The sequence below is a fragment of the Galleria mellonella genome, unplaced genomic scaffold (assembly GCF_026898425.1).
Source record: "Galleria mellonella isolate WM207_F2 unplaced genomic scaffold, CSIRO_AGI_GalMel_v1 utg116, whole genome shotgun sequence".
Lineage (NCBI taxonomy): Eukaryota > Metazoa > Arthropoda > Insecta > Lepidoptera > Pyralidae > Galleria > Galleria mellonella.
This window is the reverse complement of record NW_026441978.1, coordinates 1179021-1191255: the sequence shown is the minus strand read 5'-3', so window position 1 is coordinate 1191255 and position 12235 is coordinate 1179021. Positions and strand designations below refer to the sequence as shown.

General features: G+C 33.9%; 2 protein-coding genes across 6 annotated transcripts in view; both read right to left on the bottom strand.

The window, feature by feature from the left end:
- Window positions 1-12235, bottom strand: part of LOC113514192 (uncharacterized) — a 106943-nt gene that overhangs the window by 92298 nt on the left and 2410 nt on the right. The window lies entirely within an intron of this gene.
- LOC128200413 (uncharacterized) lies at window positions 2006-4881 on the bottom strand. Its single transcript, XM_052893801.1, has 2 exons — window positions 2448-4881; window positions 2006-2250 (listed from the first exon to the last, which is right to left on the bottom strand). The coding sequence occupies exons 1-2, from the start codon at window positions 4879-4881 to the stop codon at window positions 2006-2008; spliced, it is 2679 nt and encodes an 892-aa protein (XP_052749761.1).

The window sequence follows — 12235 nt, the reverse complement described above, 5'->3', positions numbered from 1 at the left end:
ATATATATATATATATATATATATACTAGTATTTTTTTCATTTAGTTATTTTAGTCTACACATTCTAAAGTTTGACTGGTAGAGAATGCCTATAGCATTAAGTCCGCCTTTTGTACCTCATTTTATTCGTCAATAAAGTTTAAATAAGTATATATGTATATATATGACGGTTACTACTTTCTTTACATACCATATATATATATATATATATATATATATATATATATATATATATATATATATATATATATATAAAATCGTAATTTAACGATGATTGTACATTTAATAAGAGCAATAAGAGTCAAAACAATAATTATAGAATTTTTGTCTGTCTGTATGTTTGTTTCGATATCACGCAAAAACAACTGTATGAAATTAATTACGGTAGGGTTCCATAAAAAACCAGAATTCAGTTGAGACAAAAAACTAACAATTTTGATTTAAAAATTAAACTATTGTATCGATTGTGATAAAGTTTCTATGATATCAATTTGAAAGTATATCCTTTGATAAAAAAAAATAATTTCTTGAATCGATTTATAACTGACAGAGTTATGAGGTAACAGACAAACAAATACAACAAAGAAATAACAAATTGAAGTTAGATGATAAAAAAAACAACAAAAAACAACAATTAAATCGACGAAATTATCAAAAGGTATTCAAAATTAGAAACGAATTCTCGAAATAGTTTCAAATTTTGAAAAGAGAACACGTAACGAAGACACGGTCGAATGTCGAAACTCCTCCGTCCGATTATTAATTACAAATGTTTGCCTTGCATCGAGCCTCAAAAACGGGTCAACTTTTTGTCAACTAATTTTCAAATTAGCTACCGCATTTTTTATCAGTGTTCTATTTACTTACGCACATAATGTATCTTGACGTATCTATATTTAATTATTTAATAAACAAAATAAGTTTTTACGCAATAAAAAGATGCAAGAATTATAAAACAAAATAAATATACAAGTTATAAAGGAATCACTAAACAAATATTTATCACGCAAAATTGTATGAAAAAGTTCACGTTCAGCCTCACGTCACAGCATTATTTGATAAAAGTTTTTTGGTATGGTCTCTAAAATATATAATAAATTCCCGAAGGCATTTAAGTAAATGGACAATTTAAATGTATTTAAGAAAAAAGTAAAAGAATATTTGACAGCCAAATGTTATTATACGTAACATGACTATTACAATGATAAATATTAGACATACAATATCATTTATCAATTGGCTTATTATTATTTTTATTATTTTACAACAAAACTAGTTTATCATAATAAATTTGTATCAAGAGAACCAACAAAATTGGAGGTACCATCCTGTAGAAGCACACTTTACCATAAAAATTGTTATTCAATGACAATTAAAATTTATAATAAAATACCGAAAAGTATACGAGAACTCCCATTTAGAAAATTTAAAGATTCATTAAAACATTGGCTTGTTGAGGAGTCCTTTTACAGTGTGCAAGAGTTTTTGATATAAAAAGGTAAACAACCTACTTGAATTACCTATCGCGTTACAATGCAGCTGTTATCAATAGTCCATGATTTGACAGTGACATTTCTTTCTTTTTTATTGTTGACAAGTGTCTGACATTTTTGATGTATTTTTTTTTATATAACTTTTCGTATTTTAATGCCTTTTTTACCATTTATTCTTTTTAAGTTTTAATATTTGCATGCCTAATTACGGCGAAATATGAGGACTTATTATAACATCTGTGAAGGGTTCGTTGGATAAAACAATAAAAATATGAGATACTGAATAAAGATATATAATATTGTTCCCTAGTACAAAAATAGATGTTTTAAAAGGTAATGACGTTTCTCTAAAAAACAAAATACTCAATAGACATAACAAGAAAAATAAATAAATTCTATCTTTAAAAATAACTTAAATAAAACCTCAACATACTCCCCCCCTTGCGATGATATCGCAAGACAGACAAACATACAAAAACTACATTTCATATAACATTACAAGTCTCACAACATCACAAATCTAGACGGTTAGGTATTTTGACTAAACGACCAGTGCGTGTGACACGAGGCAATTGCTCAGAAATTTTACTTATAGTATCGACACTGTGTGTATTGCTCTTAATTTCTGCAAATTCGCCTGATTCAACCTCTAACGCATACAACCGCTGTATAGGCCTTATACACTCGCCCTTAGGAGTTTTTAATTTAGCAACTCTTGGACATCCATCAATATCCGGATATATATTTAAAATTACTCCTAATGACCAATATAAACGTTTAATATTATCATATCCGACCAAAATAACATCTTCAATTTTATATGTCTAATTCTTATCTTTACATCCCCTTTGAATCAGAGTGATAAATATTCATTCGAAAATACTGTTTTAAATCGCCACTTAATTTTTTTTATATATCGCCACCGAGATGCTAAGTTATTGCCATTCAACTGACTTAGGTTATTTTCATTTTCATTTTCATCGACTTTTAGGAACATTGCGGGTGTCAAGGTTATTAAACTTCCTGAACTTTCCGCTATATATGTCAATTTCTTCGAATTGATTATATTTTCTATCTCACATAAGATTGTATTGAGTTCACAATAACTTTGTGATGCTTTCCCAAGTATTCTGCATAAAATGTCTTTGACAGTCCTCACCATTCTTTCCCAAAACCCTCCCCACCACGGCGCAGAAGGTGGCATGAAACGCCATTCGATTTTCTGAGTGAGGGCCTGAGAAGAAACCTCTTGCCAATTAATCTCATTTATAATATGGGTAGCACCTCTAAAGTTTGTCCCATTATCACTATAAATTAACTTAACTGCACCTCTTCTAGCTAAAAACTTTCTTAAAGCTAGAAGGAAATCCTCTTTAATTTGTATAGTATTCTTGAAAAAATTATCTATCTCTTCTTCGCGTTTGATGAGACTTTTCTCTTGTGCGTTATTTTTTATGTCTAACGTTTCTAAATTCCAAAAGTCTTCTACACTATATGAACAAGTCAGAACACTTACAGATTCTGAAGAGCAATACACACCAACCGCGGGCCCTTGTACAGTCCAACCAAGTTTAGTTTCTGTTGCAAAAAGATAGTCATCTACACGTATTGATCGTCCAGTTAACAGGGTACCTAGAAAATCAGAACCAATTAGTAAATCTATTTTAGAAACATCATCTATAGAATCTGTAACAACAACACCTTTATCATTTAATATAGACAAAATATTACTGCCCTTTTTAATATGGGGTATATCACCACATATTATATTTTGTTCATATGCTCTAACATAACATTCATATGTGTCATCTAAACTTCTGACATTTAAATTATAAATTCTGTACATTTTTTTCTGTGTCGTAGCTCCACCAAACAAATTTTGACTCATTTCTTTCATACCACATGCTTTTAATTTTAGTCTAGAAGCAACATCTTTAGTAACAAATGTCTGTTGGGCACCACTATCCAGAAGAACTCTTACTGTGATATTCTCATCTCCATTGCAGATTTTTACTCTCAGAGTTTGTAATAAAACTGTTTTATTATTTGAAATATCACTCTGATTTAGTACCGACTGAGATTCTTGTGACGTACTAGCAATAGTAGTGCCTGCAATCGACTTTTTTATATCACTGCACATTAATGGAAAATGTCTTTTGGTGCAGATAACGCATTTAGGATACTTCCTACATCGCTTGGCAGAATGTCCGATGTTAAAACATATATAACAAGCATTCTTTGATTTTAAAAATTCCTTTCGCTCTTCTAAATTTTTACCAATTGCAGTAGCACATTCTGAGCTAGTATGTGACAGTCTATCGCACCAAATACAAGTTTTTCCCTTACGATCGTATTGGTTACCTTCACCTAATCTTTTCTTAGTATCTTTATTATGCGTCGTGTTTAAGCATGCAGCAGAAGATATATTAAAATCTTGTCTACAATAGTTATCTAAACCTTTGAAGCGAGATAAACGTATTCTTTCTTCTGACTCGACTTCCGACTTGACAAAATTCAATAGTCTAGATAATGGACTAAATTTTTCATTACCTCTATCATTTGCCTGAGATCTGTTCCACGCCTTCAACGTCTCATCTGGTAAAGCAGATTCTACTAACGGCAATAAAAATGCAGAATATTTTTCTTGGGTTACTCCCATCGATTCTAGTGCTAATATTTGTGTCGTCAGAGAATCATATAATCTACGAATTGATCCCTTCTGTACACCTTTAGCTTGCGCCAGAACAAGATTGAGTAATTCCCTCACATAGTATTCTATTATCATTTCGTCTTTTGCAAATCGATATTTAAGTTGCTCTATAGCAATACTATAATTCTCACCTGATGGTGGGAAACTTTCTAAAAATTCTCTAGCTACCGACCCTACTTCCATGCATTGGAGCAGATAGTGAAATTTGTCATCATCATCAATCTGGTCATCCATATGTATCTTTTTGAACTGAGTCCAGAATTTTAACCACATTTTTATCTCACCATTATATCTGGGTAACTCCAACCTGGGTAGTTTAAAGTGTCGGTTACCATTGGTTCTCAACGACAACTGCTCTGCCTCCATTTCTTTAACAGTAGATTTTGCAGAAGAAATAAAAGTTTTACTTGCCTTTTGTTTTAACATATAATAACGTGATTCGTAGACATCCGCTTCTACAATATCTTTGTCGAATGTCTCTTCATCACGACTGTCATCGTCGAGCCAAATACTTACAACTTTATTTTGTACTAGAGTGAGATCTGCAAACAACTTATTCAGTTTTTCAAATTCGGCCGGAATAAATTCGTCGCAACTGTTCAAAAGCTTCTCCAGTTTTTGAGCACATAATGTAAATTTGCGACGAGCTAATGTCCTCTCCGCCTTTGCTCTATCCATATTTATCTGCACGGTCGCCAGTATGTGAAGGGTTCGTTGGATAAAACAATAAAAATATGAGATACTGAATAAAGATATATAATATTGTTCCCTAGTACAAAAATAGATGTTTTAAAAGGTAATGACGTTTCTCTAAAAAACAAAATACTCAATAGACATAACAAGAAAAATAAATAAATTCTATCTTTAAAAATAACTTAATTAAAACCTCAACAACATCTATACACTTACCATGTTTCTTGTAAATAAATAAATATTATAATTGACATTGTTTTTATTGTTAAAAATTATTATTAAACAAAAACTTACTTTAATTTTATATTGTACATGACGATATGGCAGAATGTGGAATAATGGACTTGTAAAAAATATTTTCATCCAATGTATGTACCCATATTCGTGCAATAAATAATTTGAAATTGAATTTAAAAAGTTGAGCCGCTTTTCTCGAAGCATTTGTATAGAAACACCTCTATGAATATAATCTAAGATGTTTGCAAACAAGTCATATACAAGGTGTTCAAAACATCACGGAGACTTCGTAACTTGATAATAATCTCAGGCGCCCAACCGACGGATAATTATTGGTGGGTTGTGGGAGACTGAGATAACAATCAATTTGCGTGCTATCGTCGTTTTCATTAAATTAATTGATCCGATAATGTATTTTCTTATTTGGTGCCGTTCACTAACTGTATCCTTCAGCTTTACTTGTCTCATTTGATAAATAATTATATTAGTATCATAAATACTCAGGTTATAGAATGAGGTCCCTGTCGAGATTTTACCAAGAGACTACAGTATGGAATTCTTAGAAAAAGGGGTGAAGAGGTTTCTTCAGGATCGGTAATGTCCTTGGTATTGCAGGCGTTTATAGGCTAAAGTAACTGCTTACCATCACGTGGGCCGTATGCTTGTTTGCCACTCCAGTAGTATAAAAAAATCAAATCGCGCTAAATAAAATTGTATACTTTTCATTCCGAGATATAGTATATCTGTGTACCAAATTTTTTATTTTTATTAAAATTTTTCGGTACACTGAAAAAGTTTCCTAATTTAAAAAATAAAAAATGGAATAATAATAAATTTGTAAAATTGTGGTGTTTCTTGTAGAGAGCGCGCACGCATTTATATGCGAGTACGTGTTTGTATATATAAGTTTTAGTGTGAGTGCATGTGTGTGTGTACGTGCATGCGTGTGTACTTCTCGCTCACTTTCTTACTCTCTCTTTGTCTGTGTATGTATGTGTTTCTAATAATCTGTTTAACTGTAATTAATATATAATTCCACACCTAGTTCAGTAAAATGAATTATAGTATACGGGAAGTCCACATCACTGGTTATTTGTTTAGAATTATTTTGTTTAATTCCGCTACCATTAGTATGTGTGCGACTGCCAACACTCACAGTTTGTAGCAATATAATTTATTTATTTTCACAACCTTAAATAAATATATATGTCTACTCTCTCTCTCTCACTACTACTCGTGTTGGTACCATGCCAATTACATCAATATTGAATTAGTTACTTTGTGGAACAAAGTCTTGAATTATTCACATAAAAGTTAAGTCAGCCGCCTCCTACTTATATTGGCATGGAACCATAAAATAGAAATTCTGTTATTTACAAATCTCACCCACGGATATTTATTCCGGACGCTGTCTGATTCACAAAATGTCTAAATGCTACGGATGGATCACGGCTACGCCGTAGGCGGCTACGGCGGGCCCTACGAGCTGTAGGAGCCACGGATCGTAGCGAACACTGCCTACGTGCTGTGTAAATGTCAAGAAAACTAAAAAAAATGGTACGGTACAGTCATGAATTCATAAATATATTGAACTAGCTCTATCTCACGACTTTGTTTGTACGTGGTATCTAATACAAAATTGTATCCTAACTTTAAAAATAAGACACTAAACGTGTATACCATATTTCATAGGTAACAAACAAACACACTTTCACGTTTATAATATTAAGTGATGGTATGAAAGTTTGTAAGTTTATAATATTAAGTGATGGTAAGAAATTTCGATATTAATGTCGTGTCGACCGTGTGAAGGTCGACCTGATAGGGTATTAGCAATAGAGCTGTCAGACCCCACCGCTAACAATCCCTATCGCCCGGGGCACTTCGGGCGCCCGGTCTGTATTCAGTACATAATATGACCTCAATAACGGAACTAATATTGACGAATTATTTTCCTTAAAAGGGTCAAGTAAGCGGAGACCAACTTCGACACGGCAGTTAAAATGGTGTTAGATTAATTATTACATTCAGACAATCTTTATACAAGTTTGAAATTTTGTCTGTAATCTGAATTTGATGAAGCATTTATCTTTATTTTTATACAACTTAGAATGGCAAACAAGCTGACGGCCCACCTGATGGAAAGTGGTAACCGTTGCCTATAGACATGAGCAGTACCATGGACATAACAGAGTATATTGTTTCACCCATGATACCCCCATGCGTTGCCGTTCCTGAGGACCCAGGTGTTATTGCTCTGTACCCTGTAAATTCAGTCTACACATTCTAAAGGTTGACTGGTACAGAATGCCTATAGCATTCTAAGTTGCATAAAGAAAATATATATATATATATATATATCTCATCTCACTTTTGGACATAAGCCTTCCCTTGGGGGGTCTTGCCAGTAATTGCCACGTTTTACAAGTGGATTAGCAACCGCAGTTAGGCTTTGGAGATGTTTTAAGACGGACGCTGCTTACCATTCCTCGACTATTAAATTAAGATAATTAAATAGATAATTAAAAAAACGACCGGGACCTACACGTCGAATTTAATGTAAATGACGAGGCAAAACGGTTCAATAGCTAAAATAGGTTTATTAGAGACTAGCGGCCCGTCCCGGCGTCGCACGGGTGGACATTTTTAACATATCCCTTCACTTCTCTGCTCCTATTGATCGTAGCGTGATGAAAAGTATACTATAACCTGCCCAGGAGTATGAAGAATAATTGTACCAAGTTTCGTTAAAATCCGTCGAAGTAGTTTTTGTTTCTATAACGAACATACAGGCAGACAGACAAATATATTACTAATTGCATTTTTGGCATCAGTATCGATCACTGATCACCGCCTGATAGTTATTTTGGAAATATATTTCATGTACAGAATTGACCTCTCTACAGATTTATTACAAGTATAGATTTGACGTTATTTTATGAATAAAATTAGCAATTACGCCTTTATTTATACAAACAGAGAGTTCATAAACGATTCACAGTACATAATTTAATGTGCTATAAAAAAAATATACTAATTCAGATCCCTTGTAAATGGCCAACAGCAAGTACTCATATAAATTTTTCTACAAAAACCCCGCGCGGCATTAATGACCCTATCAATATCGCATTACTGGAACTTTATTCACTTCAATTTACGAACAGAAAGTGACAGAATATAGTGGAATAGAGAGAGACAGAGGGTTGTAATAAAAAATTTACGCTTTGACCCCTCCCAGGGTGCAGTAACGGAGGCGTGTGGCCGGGATATGTATGTCATTCGTACATACAAAGTGAAAGCGAAATTTCGGGTACAAATGTACCCATGTTACATAGTATGTTAATATTGATATTTAGACTTACGCGCTGCATATCTTATAACTTTTTTTTTACAACACAGGGGGCAAATGAGCATACGGCTCACCTGATGGTAAGTGACTACCGCCGCCCATGATCACCCACAACACCAACGGCATTGCAGGTGTGCTGGCGGCCTTTTAAAAAGGAATATACCTTATATATCTTTCCTTGAAGGTTCTGTTGTCGTATCGGTTCGGAAATACTGCTGCTGGAAGTTGATTCCAAAGAGTGAATGACCTACCATCATCATCATAATAAGCGCTAACTGTCCACTGCTGGACATAGACCTTCCTACTGGGGACTTTAGACCATTAGAGGCAATAGTTGCCACGCTTGGCAGGAAAATTGGCAACCGCAGTCAGGCTTTTGTTTTATGAGGGACAATATAATAAACATAAAAAATGCAACCAAATTGAGAAACCCCTTCTTTTTGAAGTCGATCAACAATTTACTATTTTGTTTCTTAAAAAAACCGACTTCAGTCCTGACAAAACTGGTTATTTTGGTTTAGTTTTTAAACTATTGCTGAACAGGTTTTGATAAAGTTTAAAAATCAACAAATAATTTGAGTTTTTTTTTTATACAACTTAGAATGGCAAACAAGCTGACAGTCCACCTGATGAAAAGTGATAACCGTCGCCTATAGATATGAGCAGTACCATGGACATAACAGAGTATACTATTTCGCCCATGATACCCCCCATGCGTTGCCATTCCTAAGGATTCAGGTGTTATTCCTCTGTACCCTGTAAATTCACGTCATATCCCACCCTTCAAACCGAAACACAGCCATGCAAACACAACTGCTTCACGGTTGAAACACGAATGGGACAGAGGTACCCAAGCAATCGACTTTTGTACAAAGTCTCCCTCTGGTGAGTCTCCCTTATTACTTTAATAGTAAAATTTCTGTTTTATTATCAACCGACATGAACAAGGAAGGAAGTTCTTTTTTTTATACCACTGAGATGGCAAACAAGCATACGGCCCACATTATGGTAAGCGGTTACTGTAACCTATGAACTCCTGCAATACCAGGACGTCGGTTACGTCTGTTACCGACCCTGAAGAAACCACTTTACTCCTTTTTTTATTTTATTTAATCCGGTTATTTTTTTTTTTACATATTTGTTATTTTATAACTCCGTGACTTATAAACCGACTTCATTGTCTTTTTGTTATTTCAAAGAATATACTAAAAGATTACTTACATAGTAATCCTATTTACTTGATTGTTAGTAATGGAGACTGAGAATCCCATTGCTAGCAATATACCCAACCAGGTCGACCTCGCGGTTCTCCCTGGAAACTATCATGATTAATTCCAGATGAATTCATCATGATGGGCTAACTGGCCTGTTTTCATTCTCATCTATCACCCTTCACTGGTGCCCCGCCAGCGTATCCCGTTAGCGCAGGCGGGGTTACCATTCCATTTTCATCCAATATAAAAAATATATATATAAGTTCATACGTACTACCCGGTTACGTCACTTATCGCTAGAGTAGTAACAGCTACCGGATAGATAACGGGATACCTGATAACTCGTTAAAAGGTTGGATTAACAAATACTATCACTGCATACTACTACTGTTCAAGTGGTTAACTTAATCATATTGAGGGAGGAAGGGATTGTCAATAGTGGGGTCTAACAGCTCCATTTCTAGCCATATACCCTAACAGGTCGACCTCCACGTGGTTCCCGCTGGAAACGAACGAATTGAATTCATAATAATATATTTAAAAAATTTAAATCTTTAAATAAATTTTATAACATTGCTGTGTGGTCCCGACCTAAAATAAGCCACCCCTTCCTTTCCCCTGGATGTTGTAAGGGGCAACTAAGAAAACTTAATAGTAGAGAGTAGGGCGGCAGTGTCCAGCTTAAAACATCACTAACGCTTAACTGCGATTGTCCCCCTATCAAGCATGGTGTCTACTGTCAAACCCCTTTACAGGGGAGGCTAATGTTCAACAGTGGACGGTAAACGGTTGATAATGACGAAAGGTAAATTAAAAAAAAATATTAATTGATTATTTTTTCATTAAATTTAATTGAAACAGAGTATATTAAAATTTATTTACAATCAATATCATGTCCTACTGCTGGACAAAAGCCTTCCAAAAGCTCCATATGTCTCTATTTAGATCGTAGTTGAGCCAAGCCCTTCCTACAGAGAGCCTACGCACCGGTCTACCCCCGATGTCGGTACCCATCGCTTAGTATCTAGAACACGACAAATATGGCCCGCCTATCATCAATCATCGTCATTGCCTTGCCTTCATCCCATTTACTTTAAAGCCAACGCAATAAGTCTTCTCTAGCTGTCAATCATACAAATATACAAATTATCTTTACTAATACTAAATCAATATAAATTTTAAACATTTTTTTATGCAACTTAGAATGGCAAACAAGCTGACGGCCCACCTGATAGAAATTGGTAATCGTCGCCTATAGACATGAACAGTACTATGGATCTAACAGAGTATACTGTTTCGCCCATGACAACCCCAATGCGATGCCATTCCTGAGGACTCAGGTGTTATTCCTCTGTACCCTGTAAATTCACTGCCATATCCTACTCTTCAAACCGAAACACAGCTATGTAAATACAACTGCTTCACGGTAGAAACACGAATGGGACAGAGGTGTCCAAGCAAACGACTTTTGTACAAAGTTGAGTATACACTCAGTTATGTCCATGGTACCGCTCATGTCTATAGGCGACGGTTACCACTTTCCATCAGGTGGGCCGTCAGCTTGTTTGCCATACTAAGTTGTATAAAAAAAAAACAGACGAAGCTGCGTATAAAGATATGTATTGCATAGAATTGTAGATTTTTAAAAATTATACTAAATCGTATTAATTTTTAGGCTTTACCTTAATAGGTAAAGTCAATGCTTAATTGTCTTAATACCCACATTGCGAGTACAGTTTCATTACATGAATTGTTTAAATTAAATCTAATCCTAGATTTTAAATTGAATCCTAGATTAAAGCAGTCCCGAAGTCTCAGTATTGAGACATCTAATATCACTTATTTACCTATTCAGTAGGGTATATTAATATGGGGTAATTCTATTACCCCATATCTTACCATACAAATGTTATTGATTGCAAAAACCACGTCTCAGAATAATTGCTAACATAGATAGTAGGAATACATGCAAACCATACATTATTAAACAAAATTTGAACTTTACCATCAATGTACATATTGGAAGCGTGTCATTTTGTTAAATGTAATGGATAGATAGATAATTTATTTACATTACTTACAGCACACAAATTACAATAAAAAAAAAAACATACACATAATACACAGTAAAAGAGATAAAAGAATGAAAATAAAAAAGCAACAATACACAAAAATAAACTAAATATATAAACCAACAAGTGTGCCATAGTAACACAAAATGGTCACAACCCAGTTTATTGCTTTGCCCTTAAAAGAGTAAAACACTGATATTCTGTTGTGGCCAAGAGTCAGTCGCGAAATTCCTTATTAAAAATAATAATAAAAAGAAATATAAATAAACATAACCGCCCTCAGACATTACGATCGCAATGTAGATTAGAAAGACCTATCTCGAAGCTACAATTATTCCATTCAGGCCCTTACGCAATGTCAATAAAAACTTACAATAACATCCCAATACACTTAACAAATGAAAATGATTCTAAAAAGTTTAATATTTTAAATGATATTGCATTAAAAAAAATTTAATTTTAAAAGG

Coding starts and splice junctions, on each gene's coding strand:
- LOC128200413 (XM_052893801.1), bottom strand. CDS start 4,881: ATGGATAGAGCAAAGGCGGAGAGGACATTAGCTCGTCGCAAATTTACA. Junction 2,251..2,447: donor TGAAAATGAAAATAACCTAA/GTCAGTTGAATG, acceptor ATTGGTCATTAG/GAGTAATTTTAAATATATAT.